This window comes from Schistocerca piceifrons, chromosome X, assembly GCF_021461385.2.
Source record: "Schistocerca piceifrons isolate TAMUIC-IGC-003096 chromosome X, iqSchPice1.1, whole genome shotgun sequence".
NCBI lineage: Eukaryota > Metazoa > Arthropoda > Insecta > Orthoptera > Acrididae > Schistocerca > Schistocerca piceifrons.
The window spans coordinates 421,104,533-421,126,451 of record NC_060149.1 but is presented as its reverse complement, the minus strand read 5'-3'; the positions used below and the strand labels follow the sequence as shown (position 1 = coordinate 421,126,451).

The 21,919-nt window shown below is 39.7% G+C and overlaps 1 protein-coding gene across 1 annotated transcript in view; it reads right to left on the bottom strand.

Moving 5' to 3' along the window:
• LOC124721579 (cyclin-dependent kinase 10) overlaps positions 1-21,919 on the bottom strand; it is a 110,731-nt gene that overhangs the window by 32,088 nt on the left and 56,724 nt on the right. The window contains exons 2-3 of the mRNA XM_047246623.1: positions 20,087-20,203; positions 3,047-3,186 (exon numbers count right to left, since the gene is read on the bottom strand). Coding sequence (XP_047102579.1) covers positions 3,047-3,186; positions 20,087-20,102 — 156 coding nt within the window. The 5' untranslated portion in view covers positions 20,103-20,203. The remainder of the gene's footprint in view (positions 1-3,046; positions 3,187-20,086; positions 20,204-21,919) is intronic.

Genomic DNA, 21,919 nt, shown 5'->3' with positions numbered 1-21,919 from the left:
AACAAAGATTCAAGATAAGGATTAAAATTCAAGGTGAAAGGATATCAACGTTAAGATTTGCTGCTGATATTGCTGTCCTCAGTGAAAGTGAAGAAAAATTATGGGATCTGTTAAATAGAATGAACAGTCTCTTAACGAGTACAGAATATAGGTCAAGAGTAAATCGAAGAAAGACAAAAGTAACGAGAAGTAGCAGAAATGAGAACAGCAAGAAACTCAACATCATAATAGGTGGTCACAAAGTAGATGAAGTTAAGGAATTCCGCTACCTAGACAGCAAAATAACCCATGACGGACAGAGCACAGGGGCATACGAAGCACTGCCAAAAAGAGCATTTCTGGCCAAGTGAAGTTTACTAGTATCAAACTTAAGTCTTAACTTGAGGAAGAAATTTCTGAGAATGTACATTTGGATCACAGCATTTTGTTGCAGTGAGACATGGACTGTGGGAAAACTGGAACAGAAGAGAACAGAAGCATCTGAGATGTGGTGCTACAGAAGACTTTTGAAAATTAGATGAACTGATAAGGTAAGGAATGAGGTGGTTCTCCACAGAATTGGCAAGGAAAGGAATATGTGGAAACACTGACAAGAAGCAGGGGCAGAATGATAGGACATCTGTTAAGACATCAGGAAATAACTTCCATGGAACTAGAGAGAGCTGTAGAGGGTAAAAACTGTAGAGGAGGACAGAGATTGGGTTGTGGTTCATACTGATGTGTCCATGATTGGGGAACAACAAATAACAGCAGGCATGAATAGACAACAAGTTTGTCCCACAAAAAGGGAAAAGCAAAACCAGAATAATACTATACACCATTGAATGATCTAGAGCAGCCACTAGGACAGCTATCAGCAGAGTCTGCGGATGACATTGAAGTTGGAGTGCTGTGAAGCAGAATCCCAGTTCAAGAGCGCGGTCTGAATGCTGATGATGGTGATCCGAATGGTGTGGTGTCGTGGTACCAATGGTAGCAAAGTCCAAGACGAGACTGCTCGAGTGAGGGCCTGCATGAGCTTATAAAGCCTGGGCAACGGAGGAATATACCCACCCTCAACGAGTTTACTGCGCCATGGCATAGAACGATTGGCACAGTACTGTCATGTAGCATCTATTAGATGTGGGCAGCTGGCCGGGCATTGCTACGTTATTGTGAAGAAAGCTATGTGTATGAACCATACATGCGCTGTCCAACTCAGCAGCACTGCGCTTGAACCAAAAATTGCCGGCCCTGGGCCATCTGACATAAGCCCTGCAGTTGTGTGGTGGCCAGCACCATGATGCAGGCATTAATGATACCACACATCCAGCAAATAATTAAGGACATAGGTTGTAAGTGCTACTCTGAGATGAAAAGGTTGACACAGAAGAGGAATTAGTGGTGGGCCACATCAAACCACTCAGAAGACCAATGAAAAAGAAAGAGGGCAATACAACAACATCACGATACCTCCTCTCATAGGATGAAGCACAGGAGTGCTTAGTGTAGCAGATACATACGCAAACCAACCACGTGCCTTTGATTAGTCATAATATAATGGGGGTCACACTGGCTTGTCATTTTCTACTCGACTCTTTCAAAATTATGTCACTATCCTAATCATAGATCATTACTCAATATTCTGATTTCTAGCATTTCCTTCGTGGTGGCCTCCATGGCTAATTGATTACCAAATTCTGTTTCTTGGTATTTCTGTGTAACTTTGAATCCAGTGTGGTGAATGTCAGAATGTAGATCAAGAATAGTTGAGACTAGTGAACTGGAATAATATTTGTCTCCCACTTGCTGATTCTTCATTGAACTACTGAACACCAAGATGTTTTTTTTGTGTACTTTTGTATTATAAGGTTTTGGTGATGGATATCAACTCAGCCATGAATACGCTACTTGCATGTTGTAACGAGTGTTGTGTGTGAATCTTTATGTGCAGGAGAGCATAACCTACGCTTTCATTAATTTTGAACCCAACTGTTTGAATGGCTCTCTGGTTAGCACACACATATAGAACTACAATAATAAACACTGGATAATGGAGAAGTCTGCATTTTTGTTTGCTTCTCCGAACGGGTGGTTATACACCATGGGGAACCTCATGAAGGAGTTATATGGATATAGTCCAACGGAGGGTACTGTAGCGTTCTATTTAATCTCTCCAGTCATATCCCAGTTGGTTTTTATTAAACAGGATCAGGTAATTCGGGTGTTCAGATACATTATGGATTGTTATCACATATTTTATGAGAGCTGTTGGCATCTGATCCACAGCAAAGGCATACAGGTTTCTGTAATGAGGCTGTCAAGTGGACTTGATCAGAATGGTACAGCTGTGGGTTTAATTCACTATGCTGTACACAGTCCAAGAAACTTAGAGTGGGTGGCATATTACACTGATCATCCCTAGTTCAGACTGGGCAAAAGTAGTATGCTGTAGAAATAAGAGAATGGTGTGGTTCACTTCCTGGTAGGTATTGTACATGAAATTGATGGTATTGTAATACAACTGGTCTTTAGCTGACATGTACAGGATAGTATCATTAATTGCTACTGTGAAAAGAGTTACAATCAATATAAACCACTGAGGGACTCACGTTTTCTTGTGTGTGGTAAGTTACTAAAGGTTGTGGTGATTCTGACCTGAAACAGAGAGGGATTGAGGGGGTGGGGGCAGGGAGGGAGGGAGGGAGGGAGGGAGGGAGGGAGGGAGAGAGAGAGACATTGTACAGATATGAAAGTTAATCGGTGTAGGCATGCTTGCATGAGGCAAGCTGTTTTTAATACTCTTCTGTTCCTCTGTTTGCTTTTATTAAGATCAAACACAAAAATTAATTACGAATTACAAGCTGATGAACTACACTTATGAAATCAGTCATTTGCCTGATCCTGAATAGAAGTGTTTATGTTGCATAGGACATATTTTACAGTGATCTTAAATAATAAAAAAAAAGTTTAAATTGCCATAAATACTTTTCTCACAATTTTACAGCTCCATTTGATGATTACTCAGTAGCAGAGCAAAATGTAGACAGAATTGTTTAATACACACCACATCCTGTTCTGGGATGTCCATTGGCTTCCCAGTAAGAAATGAAGTGAACACCCCTCTCCGTGTAACAGGAGCAGAGGGATCTGGTCCAGCTTCTGCTGGAGCATAGTCATCTTGCTCTAGTGACAGAGATTGTTTTGCTGGAAGAAACAAAATACAATCAACATGCATTAGTATCACATATGTGAAATCTACTTTCTATGATACTATGGAGGTGGCGGGGGATGCAGAGAGGAAATTATTTGCTGTTACTGATGTTTATATGAATAAAATTATTTTCACATGAGAAAAATTGGACTACGTGCAAAACTAAGGAGCGAAGTCAATAAAGAACATAATCACATCTAAAAACGTTGTTCTATATGTTTTATAGCAAAAAAAAACTCAGTCTGTTAGTATGTGCTGCATGTGGTAACATATACACAGATTCTGTTGGTGGTATATGTTAATAATGACAGTCTCTTTGTATTTTTCCAGAGTAGTGGGCTATGTGACAGCACTTGGTTTCACTGTCAAATTTCTTTTACTTCAGTCATCAGCAAACAAAACTCACTAATATTAAAGATGAACATTAGTACAAGATGGAAAGTCAACAGGAAACTAAAGTCACCAATTTTAATATTGTTAATATGATTGCACCCTTAAGAGATCGTATTGACAAACAAGTATTAGTTACTTCACACATTGCATGGACAAATTAAAAAAGGTTTCCATAAGTAACAAAACATTAGCAAAATTTCAAGAGTGTGTGAGTGAATTTTTTTACTCTGTTAGGTTACATGAATTGTATTCTGTGAATCCCAACGAGATTTTAACACATATTTTATTTATGTGCAATGCAATTAAATAATTTAGCTGTCAACTTTATGAAACATAATAATATGTCACAGTGATAATATTAATCATAACTCAATACATTTTATGTTTGAGAGTTTCTGTGAAGATACTAGTCATTGAAATAGGAAGAGGTGCCCAAGAGAAAGTTCTCTGATTCGATATTTAACTCCACATTCACTCCAAGACATTTAATATGGTCTGTCAGGCTGTTGAATAAATTATACCTACGAACATGGCTCCTTTCTGAACTAACATTTAATTTTAGTCTTTGCAGACGTTTGTGGTAATAGTATTATGCTGATGCTTTTAATAATGACAAAGGATATTATGAACATACAGGCAGAGAGACAGTTGCCAAAATACCAAGTACTTGGAAGTGATCTCTAAAGAACATTCTAGAATTAACACATGATATAATCCTTATTAAATACTTTTCAGTTCTCAAAATAATGTCCCAGCAAGTGAGGCTTCCTCAAAAACGGAGTCCATAATTCATTAGTGAATACACTACTGGCCATTAAAATTGCTACACCACGAAGATAACGTGCTACAGACGCGAAATTTAACCGACAGGAAGAAGATGCTGTGATATGCAAATGATTAGCTTTTCAGAGCATTTACACAAGGTTGGCGCCGGTGGCGACACCTACAAAGAGCTGACAGGAGGAAAGTTTCCAACCGATTTCTCATACACAAATAGCAGTTGACTGGTGCTGCCTGGTGAAACGTTGTTGTGATGCCTCGTGTAAGGAGGAGAAATGCGTACCATCACGTTTCCGACTTTGATGAAGGTCGGATTGTAGCCTATCGCGATTGCGATTTATCGTATCACGACATTGCTGTTTGCGTTGGTCGAGATCCACTGACTGTTAGCAGAATATGGAATCGGTGGGTTCAGGAGGGTAATACGGAATGCTGTGATGGATCCCAACGGCCTCGTATCACTAGCAGTCAAGATGACAGGCATCTTATCCACATGGCTGTAATGGATCATGCACCCGTGTCTCGATCCCTGAGTCAACAGATGGGGACGTTTGCAAGACAACAACCATCTGCACGAACAGTTCGACGATGTTTGCAGTAGCATGGACTATCAGCTCAGCGACCACGGCTGTGATTACCCTTGACGCTGCATCATAGACAGGAGCGCCTGCAATGGTGTACTCAACGACGAACTTGGGTGCACGAATGGCAAAACATCAGTTATTTGGATGAATCCAGGTTCTGTTTACAGCATCATGATGGTCGCATCCGTGTTTGGCGATATCGCGGCGAACGCACATTGGAGGTGTGTATTCGTCATCGCCATACTGGCGTATTACCCAGCGTGATGGTGTGGGGTGCTATTGGTTACATGTCTTGGTCACCTCTTGCTTGCATTGATGGCACTTTGAACAGTGGACGTTACCTTTCATATGTGTTACGACCCGTGGCTCTACCCTTCATTCGATGCCTGCGAAAACCTGCATTTCAACAGGATAATACACGACCGCATGTTGCAGGTCCTGTACAGGCCTTTCTGAATACAGAAAATGTTCGACTGCTGCCCTGGCCAGCACATTCTCCAGATCTCTCACCAACTGAAAATGTCTGGTCAATGGCCGAGCAACTGGCTCGTCACAATACGCCAGTCACTACTCTTGATGAACTGGGGTATCGTGTTGAAGCTGCATGGGCAGCTGTACCTGTACACACCATCCAAGCTCTGTTTGACTCAATGCCCATGCATATCAAGGCCGTTATTATGGCCAGAGGTGGTTGTTCTGGGTACTGATTTCTCAGGATCCATGCACCCAAATTGAGTGAAAATGTAATCACATGTCAGTTCTAGTATAATATATTTGTCCAATAAATACTCATTTATCATCTGCATTTCTTCTTGGTGAAGCAATTTTAATGGCCAGTAGTGTATTAATATGCTGAAACCAATTTTTTTCATTTTTGAAATCATTATAGCATCTTGCACTGTAAGGTGAACTAAGATTGTTGATTAATTGTATGGTGAGGTTTCCCAATTACGGTTGTGGAGGAAGGACAGATGATTGGGGTTTAATGTCCCAGCAATGATGAGGTTGTTACTGGCGGAGCACATACTCTGATCAGGAAGGGATGGGAAGAAAAACTGGCCATGTCCTTTTCACGGAACCATCCCAGCATTTGCTTAAGGGATTTAGGGAAATCATGAAAAATCTTTATCTGGAATACAAGTCCAGTGTCTTTCCATAGTGGCACCTCAGTTCATAATTAAGAGAGATCTCTCTGTAAGACCAAAAACTAGGCACCATCTCCCTCTTATATTTCATTGTTATACAGATTACTGATACAATTTGAGGAATTTTATGAGAAGCACTGAACAGTATGTACGTAGATTTAGTAAAATTTAATGGTAATTTATTTGTTTGCACCATCTGTTGATGTTTTCAAATATTTTTTATTCCTTTAGTTGTATCTCCAGCAAAAAGAAGAATACCTACATCTACTAAAATTGGAAGCATTTGATCATTTACTTACATCAGAAACAACAAAGGGCTAAAAATGGAATTCACCATTCCAAGTGCCTATTGCTATATAATGAATATTGAACTGGATGGACTATTGGTAAAGTTAAAGCAAACTGTACCTTGTTTAAGACTAACAATACCATTATCTAGCATGTTTAAAAAGTAGTATTTTTGAGTCTGCCTTCATGGGAAAACAATAAGTCATATAGAATTAAGAACAGTCTACCACATGGGTCTGTTCTGGCCACGCTGTCATTCAACCTGTATATAAATGGCACACCAGAAACTGTTACATGAACTTGTTTTATGTACATGATACTGCCACTTCATTACAAAGAAAGCATCTAGAGGATGCAGAAAATATGCTCACACAAGATGTGAGAGTACTTGGCAATTATTACAGAAATTGTATATCGTGCCCCAACCCTACAAAAACTGAAGCAACACTTTCCACCTCAACAACCGCTTAGCAAAATACATGCTAAAAGTCATCTTCTGTAACAAAACAGTTAAGAACAATCCTCATCGTAGGTATCTCGGAATTGCACTGGATTGTTCACTATCATTCAGGATTCCCCTCACGCCACATGCAGAAAAGTTAAAGATGAGGAACAACATTATCCATCGTTGGAGTAAGTCATGCAGCCATTTGGTACGGTGGATGCAGGATGGCTACCCCCCCCCCCCCTTTTTTTTTTGCTCACAGCACAGCTGACGCTGCCGGCCATGGGAACTGAGTAGAGTAACATTCAGTCGGTATGAAAATTCATACCCTCTATGAATCTAAATAATCCATATTAGTTACTACTCGATTTTGTTCAAATTTGGCACACAGCCTTTTGTTATTAATGGAATGATGCTGTCAAAATCTCAGATTATATTTATTATAGTTCCAGGGATAATGAAAATTACTTAAAAGTCTTAAAACCAATGTTTATGTCAATTAACAAATTGACTTTCATTATCATTTGAAGCCGTTACAAAGTTATCAGTGCATAAAATCAATTAATTAGAATTTTCTTTTTAAAACTTTAGTTACTTTCCATTACATAATACAAAAATCGCTCAAAATTAATATTTGCTTATAATTTTGCTGTGTGAGTGCATGAGATGACAGAGAGAATGTATGTGGGACATACATTAAAACTTAATATGCCATTTTATGTAAGACCTTATACAAACGCACAGTGGGAAAGTTATGGTGCAACTTCAATTCAGATGACGTATGTCGGTGTGAGCTTGCTTTTGTACAAAAGCAGCCAGAATGAAAGTTAGAGGAGGAATAAGTTTATTTATCAATTTGGAGAATATTTTGAACTTTGCTTATTTTGATTAAACAATATACTAGAAATTGAAGTTTTAACAACATTAATTACTACCAGATTAGTGATTGGATAAGGCAAGTTTTGCCATGAGAATGATCTGGAAGAAACATTCTGATTGTTCATTTAGATCAACAGCCAATCAGAATTATGCTGTTCCCGCACCAATATAGTGAAGTGGGCAGTGAGTAGATATAGTTCGAGATAGTCACTTGCTAACCGGCCTACGGATAACCCCATGTTAGATAGCTCTGTAAAAATAATACGTAAGATGAAGAACTAGTGAGTTAATTTCATTTAGAACGTATCGTGACTGAAGAGACTGGTGTTATGAACATTTTAGTGAAATGTTTGGCGTTTCAAAATTAAATACTTTGAGAGTTATGAGCGTGTGAACTTTCTGCTCATAATAATAGTTCTGCATGGCATATTTTGTGCTCTGTACAAAATACTTTGGCGACCACTTCTTTTGAAGGAAAATACTGAAATGACCGAACTCGTGAAGAGTGGTGGGTCTGTGACTGTTAGATCATGAAAATTAGTCGGGTCATACTTGCAAAAATTCTGGTTGCTTTTTCAGTGAAAAGTTGTTGTAGAGACAGTGAATTTTGAAGGATAAAGTTTACCATATTAAATACAGACATGATAGCCATTTCATGTGTTTCCATATGAATAAAAATCAGGTTCAATGTAATTTTTAACTGCTTTCTGCAAGTAGACTGCATCCTCCGAACACCCGATTTTTTTAAACAGGCCTATGAACTTTCAGGAACTGACTTTCAGCTCTGTGTGGTAGGTATTAGGTAGTGGTTTCATCAATGCTGCTTTACACTGTCCAGCACGTATCTGCTACTACAGAGTGAAGGGACATCGGAAGGAAGGAATATTGAGGTAGGTGGACTTTCGATAATGACAGAAAGAACGAAGACGACCAACCCCACCCTGCCGCAAACCGAGTTCTACCACAAAGGATCATTGTTGCCAAATGAGTTCAAGACCATGCCATCAGCATGCAAAACAACACTCACAGAGTTCTGGGATGTTCAAGGTGTGGTGCATTTGGAATTAATACCTAAAAGCACCACCATAAACTCTGGAAGGTACCGTGAGACCCTTACAAAACTGAAAGCATGAATTCAAAGAGTTCATCCACACATGGAGCACCCTCTCCATCAGCATAACAACGTCGGGCAACACACAAGTGCTGCAATATCTGCAACAATCTGATGCCTTGGCTTCAATGTCATCCATCCTCCTCCATGAAGTTCCAGTTGGTCCCAGCCAATTTTCATTTGTTTACAAAACTTAAAAGATACCTCCATGAACTTCACTTTGATGAAGTGGAAAAAGCAGAGGTGATGTTGTGTTGTGTTTTGTTTTAGGGTGAAAAAACAACTGGAGTCATATGCACCCAAGTCAAAACAACAGAACACGAAGACAGAGAGGACTTAAAAAATGACTATACGTAAATCCCAACTGATACAAGAGAAGACAGTTAAAAACAGGGATGTGGAAAAAGGGTTACAAAAGACATAATACAGAAACAGAAGTCCAAAACTAAAAAGTAAATGACCTTCGCCATACTGCTTTGATGGCTATAAAGTGAAACGCGGTCGACAGCCCGTGCGTCATTTGCTAAAACAGCCGGTAAACCCAAGCAGGAACAATTAATGGTTAAAAAAATGGGCATTCCGTCAGGATGTGGCGGACATTTAAAATTTGGGTGCGATGCATACAAAGCGGTGGGGGACCACCACTTACAAAAAGACAATGGCTAAAAAGGCAGTGCCCATTAGGCAAATGAGTTAAAATGACTTCCTCCTGGTGGGAGGGCGGAGAGGAGGTCGTTCAAGCCACTGGGAGAGGCTTAATAATCCAGAGCTTATTCACATCAAGGGAGGACCAATGGCGATGCCAAAGGGACACCAACTCCTGACAGGTGGCAACACAGAGATCATTGGAAGGAATATAGGAACTAATGGGCTGAGGTATGAGGACTGCAGCCTTGGCAGCAGTGTCAGCAGCCTCATTTCCTGGCACACCGAGATGACCAGGAATCCATGTAAACATCAGAGCGGCTCCACCAAGAGTGAGCAAGTGACAGTTTTCCTGGACCCAATCCACTAAGGGATGGGCAGGGTACAGCGCACATAGCCTTTGAAGGGCGCTGAGTGTCTGAGCAGAGAACACAATTGAAAAGTCTGTGTCGCCAGATGTACTCTGTGGTCCGATGCAGGGCAAAGAGCTTAGCTGTAAATAGGGAACAGTGTGCTGGAAGCCAATATCAAAGGATGTGGGTGCCAATGACGAAGGCACACCCGACACCACGATCAGTCTGAGAGCCACCAGTGTACACCAAGGTACTATCACGAAGATCCATGTAAAGGTCGTGAAATTGAAGGCGACTGAGCAAGGCTGGAGTAGTGTCCTTACGAAGCGAATGAAGGCCGAGGTTAACATGGGCCACTTCACGAAGCCAAGGTGGTGAAGGGTACACACACCAGGAAAGTTGCAGGTAGTGTGAAGTTAAGTTGACGGAGCAAGTGCTGAAAGCAGACTCCAGGAGGTAACAGAGAGGAGGGATGTGCCCCATACTGGCGATCATAGGAATCATTGAAGAAGGAGGTATAGGATGGGTGGCCACGCGTGGCAGACAAACGGCATGCATACCTGCTGAGGAGAAAGTCACAGCGGTAGGACAGTAGTAGTTCAGCAACTTCAACATACAGACTCTCAACCGGGCTAGAGTAAAAGGTGCCAGTGACCAAATGGATGCCACAATGGTGAATAGTGTTGTGATGGCATAAGAGGGGCGGATGTGCAGACTCATAAACAAAGCACCCATAGGCTAGCTTTGAATGGACAAGGGACCAGTAGAAACAGAGGAGGGTTGTTCGATCTGCGCCCAGGGAAGTACCATTGAGGACACGCAGGACACTGAGTGATCACATACAGTGAGCTGCCAGGTAAGACACATGGGAAGACCAAGACAGTTTCCTATTGAACATGAGCTGCAGGTATTTCGTAGTTTAAACGAATGGAATAGCAACAAGCCCAAGATGTACAGATGGTGGGAGAAACCAATTGCAGTGCCTGAAATTCATACAGACGGTTTTGTCAGTGGAGAAATGAAAGCCACTGTTGATGCTGCAGGAGTGATGACAATCAAGACATTGCTGAAGATGCCGCTCAATGAGACAGGTCAGTGGAGAACTGCAACAGATGGCAAAATTGTCAACAAAAAGGGAGAAAGAGATGCCTAGTGGGAGACAGGCCATTATAGGGTTAAAGGCAATAGCAAAGAGGATGACGGTCAGGAAGGAAGCCTGTGGCACACCGTTTTCCTGGATAATTGTGTCCAACAAGGCAGAACCACACGTAAAGAGTATGAAGGATACTAGTTCTCCAGCACGTGTTGCAGGCCTTCTCCAAATTGAAAAACACGGCCACAGTCTGGTATTTCCGCAGAAAGCCATTCATAACATGGGTGGACAAAGTAATGAGATGGACAACTGCAGAAAGGCAGCTGTTAGTAAATTGTGAGACTCAAGCCACCATACCAGCTGGGCATGAATCATATGTTCCATCACCTTGCAAACACAGCTGATGAGAGAGATGGATCTGTAGCTAGAAGGAAGGTTGTTGTCCTCACCGGGTTGAGGTATGGGTATGACGGAGGCTTCAAGCCAACGTCCAGGAAATGTGCCCTCTGTCCAGATGCAGTTGAATGTATTAAGCAGAAAATGCTTGCCCGCAAGAGAGAGGTTCTGCAACATCTGAATGTGGACAGCGTCTGGCCCTAGGGCAGAGGATCTGGATGAACTGCAAGCATGATCTCGCTTCCTCATAGTAAAGGCGGCATTATAGCACTAATGATTCTGAGAAGAGAAGGATATTGCCTGAGTCTCCTACACTCATTTCTGTTGGATGAAGGCAGGGTGATAGTGGAACAAGCTCAAAATTTCTGCAGAATAGCGGTCCAAGGTGTTGGAGATAGCAATAGGGTCCACAACAACATCGTCTGCTACTATCAGGCTGGAAATTGGTGAATGGATCTTGGTCCCAGAGAGCTGTTGGAGGTTGGCCCACACACCAGAGGAAGGGGTGGAACTGTTGAAAGAACTAGTGAATGATATCCAGCTAGCTTTTTTTGCTATCCCGAAGAATGCGACGACACTTTGTGCGCATCTGTTTACCGCTGTAGGATGGCGGTTAAAAATGCGGAGAGCACATCTCCACACGTGAATTGTATTGCGGCATGCCTCAGTCCACCAAGGGACTGGGACACAATGTGGTAAAGAGGAAGTGCGGGGAATGGAACGTTCTGCAGCAGTAAGGATAACATTTGTGAGATATTCCATCAGGTCATCACAACTGAGGAAATCTTGTTCTTTGAAGATTGCCAGGGATGAGTAAAGCTGCCAGTAAGCCATAGTACGCTGCCATTTGGGTGTGCACAGAGGTGGGGTAGGTGTCAGCAAATGGACAGCACATGGGAAATGGTCACTCGTATAGGTCTGACAAAGAAGGGACCACTCAAGACGATGGGCAAGCTGGACAGTGCAGAAGGATATGTCCAAATGGGAATAGGTGTGCGAGGAGTCAGAAAGGAACATGGGGCTCCAGTGTTAAGGCAGCAGACATCTGTTGATTAAGAAGGTCAGCAAAGAGCACACCTCTCTCACCAGTTCTGGAAACTGGAAGTTTGTGGTAAGGACTATGGGACCAAACTGCTGAGGTCATCCATTCCTGACATGTTCTGCAAGAACCCCAATGAGGATGATGCACACTAAAGTCATCAAGTAGCAGGAATGGGGGAGGTAGCTACCCAATAAGCTGAAGGAAGTCTGCCCTGGTGACATGAAATGACGGCGGGATATAAATGGTACAGAGGGAAAAAGTCAGGTGAGGAAGGAAAAGGCGAACTGCAACAGCTTGAAGATGGGTAGACATGTAGATGCATTGACTATGAATGTCATTCTGTATGAGCAGCATGACGTCCCCATGAGATGGAATGCTGACCTCCTTCAGTGTTGGTATCAACAAATTGATCTCTCATTGCGAGAAATGCAATCATCTCCAGGGTGACTATGTTGAGAAATAGATATGTACACATGAAGAATAAAGATGTAGAATGTTAATAACATTTACTTTATTTAAAAGGCTTTCCAAGTTTTCACATAAAAATTGGGAGGTATTACGTTTCAGCATGTACTTGTACTTTGTGTAAATATTGCTGTGAATTGTGTATGTATATCCATATGATAAATAAGTAAGAACATGGAAATGATTCACAACAATTTTTGTCATGCAGTTAATATAATAATTTCACTGTATTTTAACTTTTGCACATGTATACCATGATTCACATCGTTAAAATCTTCCCAATGGTAATAATTTCTTATTTAGTGATTCCAGTGTATCATCTGCTGTGATAAATGAACCCTGTGAAGTTGAGAGTCTTTTTTGGAAATCAGTCTGTATGCCACAGACTGTTCTGTTACACCAAGTGTTCATTTTTTGGAACATTTTTCTTACAGTTAGTGCTCAAACCTAAATTATCTTCTAAAATAACTCTTAACACAGTCTAGCCACTGCTTGTAGCGACTATGGGCATGTTGTGATTTCCCTAACAATCAGTGCTCAGAGAATCTCCAAGCATGGCTTTCCTGATTGTTACTTCACGATGCAGCAAATTATTTCTGAGGAGTGATGGCTTTAAAAAAGTCGTTCATTCTTGTAGTACTTCAGAGAACTATTAGGTGGATGTTCCTGCTTCCACAAAATGCAACGTGACTTGAAAAACATATTACAGGCATGATTTTTTCCCATGCTTTCACTGTTGCAGTGTATACCTGTGGTTGCATGGATCACAAAAGTTTTTCGAGAAATGGAGGGGGGGGGGGGGGGGGAGGGGAGTTTTTCGCCGATGATTAAATTCTGAGGATTCTCAAAGAATCTGGATCAGAAATCAATGCTTGTAAGCAGCAAAAAAGGTCTTGATTTCACTGCAATTTCATTCTTCGAGAGCTACAAGATCACCAATGGTGTCTGTTCTTTCGGACAGCATATTCATATACGAGGGTTGTCCACAAAGTAAGTTCCATTTCAATTTCTATCCGCAGCAGCACTACGATCACAGTTTCAAGCATGCGTGTCAGTTACTCTGACTCAAGGGGAAGACACGTACACCATTTTCAGATCGCTGCTGCTGACGTGTGCTTTGTAGTGCTTCTTTATAACATCAGCCGTAATTGAAAATGCCACCGTGTGTGAAATCAGATCTGTGATTCGTTTTCTAAATGCAAAGAAAGTTAAACCAAAGGAAATGCATTGGAAAATCTGCAAGGTTTATGGACAAAATGCTATGAGTGATTCAGTGGTTAGAAGATGGGTCAGACTGTTCAATGAAGGACATGATCAAGTGCATGACGAAGAACAAAGTGGTTGCCCATCTATGGTTACTGATGAACTGGTTCACACAATTGAAGAGAAGATTAAGCACAATCATAAGTTAACACTTAGTGCTCTTGCTATGGAAGTTCCACAAATCTCATGATTACTGATTCATGAAATTGTTTCTGAAAAACTGAAATTTCGAAAACTTTGCTCATGTTGTGTACCCAAAATTTTTACTGATCAACACAAAAAACAACAGATGGGCAGTGGACTTCAGTTTTTGACACACTGCAATGAAGAAGGCGATGGTTTTCTTTCTCGGATAGTCACGAGGGATGAAACTTGTGGTATCGTACGACACTCCTGAAACAAAATGGCAATCTATGGAATGGAGGCACACTTCATCCCCAACAAAGGTTAAGCCTAAGCAAATCTTGACACCTCAAAAAGTCATGTGCACCATTTTTTTGGGACAGAAAAGGCATTTTGCTGATTGATTTCTTACGATGAGGCCACACAATCAATGCACATGGTTACTGCGAGATCATTAAGAAATTGCACCGCTCAATACAGAACAAGCACCGAGGGTTACTGTCACAAGATGGTGTTTCTTTCCACGATAATGCCCGATCTCACATGGCAAATGTGACCAAACAACTCTTATGGGAATTTCACTGGGACACGTTTGATCATCCTCTGTACAGCCCGGGCCTCACTCCTAGCGACTTCCATCTCTTCTTACACCTAAAGTCTGTCCTTGGTTGGTTGGTTGGTTGGTTGGTTTGGGGGAAGAGACCAAACAGCGAGGTCATCGGTCTCATCGGGTTAGGGAAGGACGGAGAAGGAAGTCAGCCGTGCCCTTTCAAAGGAACCATCCCGGCATTTGCCTGGAGTGATTTAGGGAAATCATGGAAAACCTAAATGAGGATGGCCGAACGCGGGATTGAACCGTCGTCCTCCCGAATGCGAGTCCAGGGTGCTAGCCACTGCGCCACCTCGCTCGGTAGTCTGTCCTTGGTGGTCAACACTTCAACGATGATGTCAAGCTGAAAGAACATGTTACCACATAGTTGAATACACAGGTGGCAACCTTCTATGAAGAAAGCATACAAAAACTTGTGCCACACTATGACAAGTACCTACAAAATTTCAGAAACTTTGTAGAGAAGTCGTTTAACAGTTGTAGATTTTTGTACAATAAATATTTTTTCTGTATCTGTACACGTTTGTTTAATATAACCAAATAGAACTTACTTTGGGGACATACCTCGTATATGAGGCTTACAGGCGAATGATCACCTGCAGTGCGGATGCACTCACATTGCTCAAACTCTTACAGGATTCGGTAGATTGACTGCCAAGAGTAATGAGTACAGTGGGCAAAAGCACTACAAACATAGTGTGTGGACAATAAGTTGGAAATGTGGGTCTCACAGGGAGCGTGCCAGAGATAAGTCCCTGCAGTCACACTATCTTCTGTGTCATCAATGGCTCAGTCAGATAGAGTGCCTGCCATGTATGCAGGAGATCCCGGGTTTGAGTCCAGGTCGGGGCACACATTTTCAACTGTCTCCATTGATATTTATCAACACCTGAAACCAGCTACAAAGGTCTGGATTTCATTGTAATTTCATAAATATCAGACAGTGCAAATAGTTATCACAATTCCATTCACAGTAGCTTTACTGACTTGCATCCTATAGTTTGAAGGTAACAATGAGTGATCTGAAAATGGAAATGAGTCATCAGATGAATCAGAAGTATGCGAAGCTCTCATTCAATAAGGCAGACCACAATGGTAGGAGTTTCAAAGCAATTTCATTGCCTGGATAAATAATAATGTTCAACATCAATTACATGTCTTTGAAGGTGGAAGTAATTTTTTGGCACCTCTTGATGCTGAAAGCACGGAATTTGAGTTTGGAGGCTGTTTACTGATGGGAGTATGATGATATAAAAAATAAAAATAAAATAAGAAACTGAAGCAAATCGCTATGCAGGGTCAACTGTTTCTAAATTGCAGAGGTAAAATAGACCGGTCTGCTGTGAAGGTATACGAGATGTGTCAGTTGTTTGCTATAATTACTCGCATGTGCCTTGTGCACAAATCAAATATTAGGGACTACTGGAGCAATAAGCTAATGTTTACCAGGAAAATCATAAAGAGAGACAGATTTAGGTCAATTTACTTTATGCTTTGTGTGAATAATAAATGACAATTACATACGCTGGGGCCAACAAACCCATGATCCTTTACACAAAATTCGACGTCTTTATGACAACTTTATAATGAAAACAAGGGAAGCTTCATTTTGACGACACTCTGACAGCTGATGAACATTTATGTCCTTTTATAGGAGGAATTTAATTTAGAGTACATACATCAAGAACAAGCCAAACAGGTATGGTATTAAGTTTGTCATTCTTGGTGATTCTACAACAGCCTACATTTTGTATAGTGAATATATGCTGCTGCTGGAGAAAAATATGATAGTGCAGATTCATTAGCCCTTTGTTCATGCAACAATTATCTACATAAGGACTGTATATTGTACATGGACCAGTTTTGTTGTTTGATGCTTGCGCGTATGTGCTGTCGGTGCAGTAATGAAGAACAGACGATGGATTCCAACAGAATAAAGTAAGATGTCAAATGGTACTCAAGAGAAAAAAATTCAATGCTAACATTGCACGGGAAGGATGCTACAGATCTTTTGCCCTATCTACAAAACAGAGCATGACAATTAGTGCAACAAACACAAAATCCACAGTCAGATTGGTAGAAAAGCTGAAGACTGATCTTATACTTGATTACATAAAAGAAATAAAACTAGTGTTGAACACAAAGATTAGTTGGTGACCTACTATTATCTTCAACGATGAACAATGAAATTGCTGAAGAAGGTACTTTTTTTGTGCACTTATGATGTGTGCAGTCAATTCCTATATTCTCTACCAGGAACTTGGGCCTGTGTCTCAGAAACAAACAATCTTATTTACCTTCACGGCGAACCTGGGAAAACAAATTCTCAAGAAAGTAGATGAAGATTTTATTGAAAAGGAAACATTTCCTCACTCATGTCCCAATGAGAACAAGCTAAAAGTATGCTTCAAGATACTGTATTGTTTGTTCTGAGGAAGGTGCACCTAGTATTGGCAAACGAGTGAGAAGAGAGTGACGAATGTGAAGTAGGATTGTGTCTACCTGACTGTTTCAAGCAATGTCACATAAAGGCAAATTTCGCTCAGTGGAAACAGGTATATGAATTCAATAAATTAGTTTTGCGCATTTCTTTTATAATAAATTCTTATGTACTGCATTTACAAACATTTTTCTACTCTGGTATTTTCTAATTTTCAAACTATAACTATTCTATAAATATGTGGTGAATTTCAAAATAAGTTAAATAAATGTTGAGATAAAGGATGATGGTATACATTTCAATAAAAAAGTTTTGCATTTCTTCTTCATAAGACAAGAAGGACCCTTACAAAGGAGTTGAGAAAGCATGTGCCTTCTGGGGGATTGGTGCAGTCACTGTGGCTTGACTGGAATGAGTTAAGAGTGTTTCCAGTTTGGGGGGCTGTATTTGATCAGCTCATTGTTTGCCTACACAGAAATCCTAATATTCCTAATCGGTCTTTCTAGCTCAATTTTTTTTACTATGCTCCAAATAATTCTTATCTTTTTGTTGGTACAGCCTTTCTCCTTTTCATGAAATCACTAACATTTTGACACACTGGTGAGTTCACTTAAGAGTTTTATAATACTACTTGTAATGTGATTTAATCCTCTTATCATCATTGTCCCTTGATGTTAAGTTAAATCATCTATTAATTTTAATAAACAAAAATGAAGAAAGGCAATCACTTACCTACTATAGATTGATGTGTGTAATACAGTCAGACACAGTTGCATAGACACTTCACTAGCTTCTAAGATCAGGAAAATATGTGCACATCTGGGTGGCAGTTCAAAAGCAATTTCAGTCTCTGTACTCTTAGATGTGTCCATGCACCGCACACCAATCAGCTGTGGGTACATGGTTGCCTTTCTTCAATTTCACTTACTTTTTGATTTCTAAAACTTCCATTACTAGAACTATTTTCTAACTGCCTTCTGACTATGTTACAGCATATGAAATGAAAAAATTTTCTGGAATAAATGTGGTCTAAAAAATTTAAGTTTAAATAACCACTTAGTATTACCTCATTCAATTTCAAGTTAAAATGTTTAATAATGCATCAAGTCCTATTATGAATAACACAAAACTACCCAATGGAGCCCTGCATATTGTGATTAATGGTGAACACTGTAAAATGTAAGGATATATATGTTTTTGTATGCTTATACCTTTTCAAAACTTGTGGTAACTTCTACTTTTTCCATACTTGACTAGCAATACCTAGATGTTAAGTTATTATCAATGTATATTCAGCATTTCCATTTCAGTGGTCAAATTATGTTCAGAAATACATACTACACAGGATGATTTATATGATGCAGTTTATCTAAACAAACCACAACTTTACTGACATTATTTTTAACCACCTAACATTATGCTGCAATAAGTTAACTTTAACCTCCATTTTATCTTCACATATTCCAGGCACAAAATTTTCAGTTACCTTAACTTCCTTAAAAAAATAACTTTAGATCTGAATTTTCTCTTAAAATCTTGCTGCCCTCACACCACAGACTGCAGCAATATTACACTTCATAGTGTCCCATTAAAGATTAGGATAGTATCAACTTGGCCTATTTTTCCTTCACTTCCCTGTTGATATCTAGGTCACGACTTCAAAAAACCCCATCAACAACAACCGAATCTGTGATTGACCATACAACAACGAGAAGAGCTGATCTTATTCCATGTTGTCCTGTCTCACAAAGCTGTCCCAATGGGGCTGATAATAATGCGTCGAAACAAGAACAAATATATACACAGATCATAGCTCTAGTTATCTTTACCACGTCACTCTCAATACTACACCCCTGACCCTGCTAACACAGGGTGTCCCACAAGGAATGGTCAATATTCATGGATATGACAGGAACAATCATTTGAAATGAAAAAGTCTAGTAAACATACGCTGCAGACCTTAAGAGCTGTGAGAACTACTTCATCTTCGGTAATGTGAAACAAATCTCTTCTACTGCAAGCTCTTTGGTTTCCATATTTTGGGAGGAGTTAATTTGGACCAAAACAAGAAAAAAATTGTCTAGTAAACATGGGCTCTAAAATGTACACCTTACAAGCTACGAGTACTTGTTCAGTAGAAGAGTCATGTTCCACAGCAGTGAAGATGAACAAGTGCTCATAGTTCTTAAGGTACGCACTTTAGAGCCCATGCTTACTAAACTTTTTTGCTTCAAATGATTGTTCCTGTCATATCCCTGAATACCAACCACTGCCCCACCTACCGACAGAACCTTATCTCTCTTCTTAAAATCATTACACAAAGAAACTATGTTCTCTATTACATGATTAAGACATGCATCTGACTTGAAGTTTGTGATCTGGTAGCTGTTACCTACTCCTTCTTACAGAAGTTGGCCACACCTATTCCACGAATTGATGGTGGCGTTTTCCCACCAAAAAACTGCTGGTACTCTTCTGAAGAACAATATTCTACAGAATTCAAAAAAAGTTTCGATCTCCTTCCACTTTTGCTTTCGTGCAAAGAAAAATCGTGGATTGTACAAATATATAATAATTATTAAGATTATTTTATGAGCACAATCAAAGAATTTGAATGTATCATGCCACTGGCTCTTGCTCAACTACCCTTCTAATGAATGACCCAGGAACTATAAGATGAATCACACAATGATCTTGACAGCTCGTGATTCTTTAAAACAGTAACTAATTATTTCTTGTTTATCTTAATTGCTTAGATATTTTTTCCCATTTCCTTATCCAGAATTGAACAAGACATATTTTAGAAAAAGTCTCAGGAAAGATAGAATAAATAATTACTTATTTCCGGCTCCATCTGAATCTGAACATCTGGCTGAGTCACTTCTTCCGACTCAGGCAGCAATTCCACGTTTTCCGCCAGTTCAAAGCTGTTTATTTCCACTTAATCAAATGAACCTGAAATTTTTCAAAATATATGACTGAGTATGCAACAGAGTTAACAAATTTGAAAAAAGAATGGATTATTTAATTTATACAATTTTATACAAAATTAGATTTGTTTATTTATGTGGTACTGTTATTAATTTGCCTTAGTGGCTCTACAGGTTGGTCCTGTTTTTCTGACAATTAAGATGACATTTCCCTCTGGAAATGTTTACTGCATGTAAAAGTGTCAAGTGGTGCCTTGTTTTGGATTACACAATTAACTGCATGCCTCCTTTCAGCATACTGGATGAAGTTGTTCCCAGCTTAGAGATAGGCAAGGGTGTACAACATCCTACGTGATCAATCATTGTAAATCACTGTGTTTTATTCCCACCACAACCTTCAGGTGTAGGGCACTGTTATTTTGTTAATATTAATGCAATCTTAGCATTAAGTATTGTGATATTATCCACCTTCAGTTCATATACAATACTGTGGAGCACAGTAATGATGTATTTACAAGCAAGCAGATAACAAATCAAAGATAATTCCAGTAGAACAAACTGTGTGTTCTTAATGTATCAAATACTATGGTTCAATACTCAGACATTTAATTACAATTACAGTAATCATGGTAATGTTTTTTAAGTAAACAATTTTAACTTGCCACTGCATTATTGTACCAAAAATGTTGGTGAGTAATAAGCATCCTAATAGAACACAGATATTCAAATGAATATAAGGTTCTGGTAATCAGTTACTTCAAGATTTCAAGTGAAGAGGAAGTAGCTATTTGTTATTGCAAGGCTATATCAAAGCCCAAGACAGAGAAGGCATGGATATACATGGCATGGAGAATATGATGATTCATTTGTAGCTAAATTCCTGTGTGTATATTGAAATTGAAGTAAAACATGAATCTTGGAGTGGCAAGTACAAGGCATATCAGAGATCTTAGGTGTCTGTTCTGATAGGAAAACTATTGAAAGTTAAATTGCATCGATATGCACATGTTTAATAGCAGTAAGCAGGTGGTTCTCATGCTAATTCATCTGTTAGTAAATGGGTAACAGCTGCAAGAAAACAACAAGACATGCTGTTAGCAGCATAAGTCAACAGCAAATCAGTCTCATTAAATAATTGACATGTGTGTGTATGCGTGTAATGCATATTTTGTCTAATGAAAACATTTACCAAATAGTCACAATGACACTTTGGAAATCAGATCAGATAAGTAAATTAGTCTTGTCAGTCACATCATATCAGCAGCAGTCACTCCAGGATTGCATACAGCTTTGTGTCATGAACAATAACTTCACCCTGAAGATGAATATTCACGAAATTGTTTGTAAAACCTGCTCAGAAGCATCAGACTCATTTATTTTCAGAATTTAAGAGCACATAATGAAATCCACACTGAACCATGAAAATTCTATCTGATATTGCAATATAACAGTAATGATCTACAACAGTTCCATTAAAATGTAAACAATCATACCAAAAATCAGGTAATATGCAAGACAAAGTATAGTAAACAATTTTGACTTAATTACAGCTGTACAAAAAGGACCACATGAACTCATTTTTGAAAGTGACAAATTGAAATACCACACCAATGTTCTTTTTATTGTAACAGTATTATTCACAGCAGATTGCCCATGCCAAAGTTTCAGTAGAGACTTCCAGCAACATCAATGAGGGCACGAAGTCTGACTGTTTAAATGTATTTCATAGCAATAAATAAAT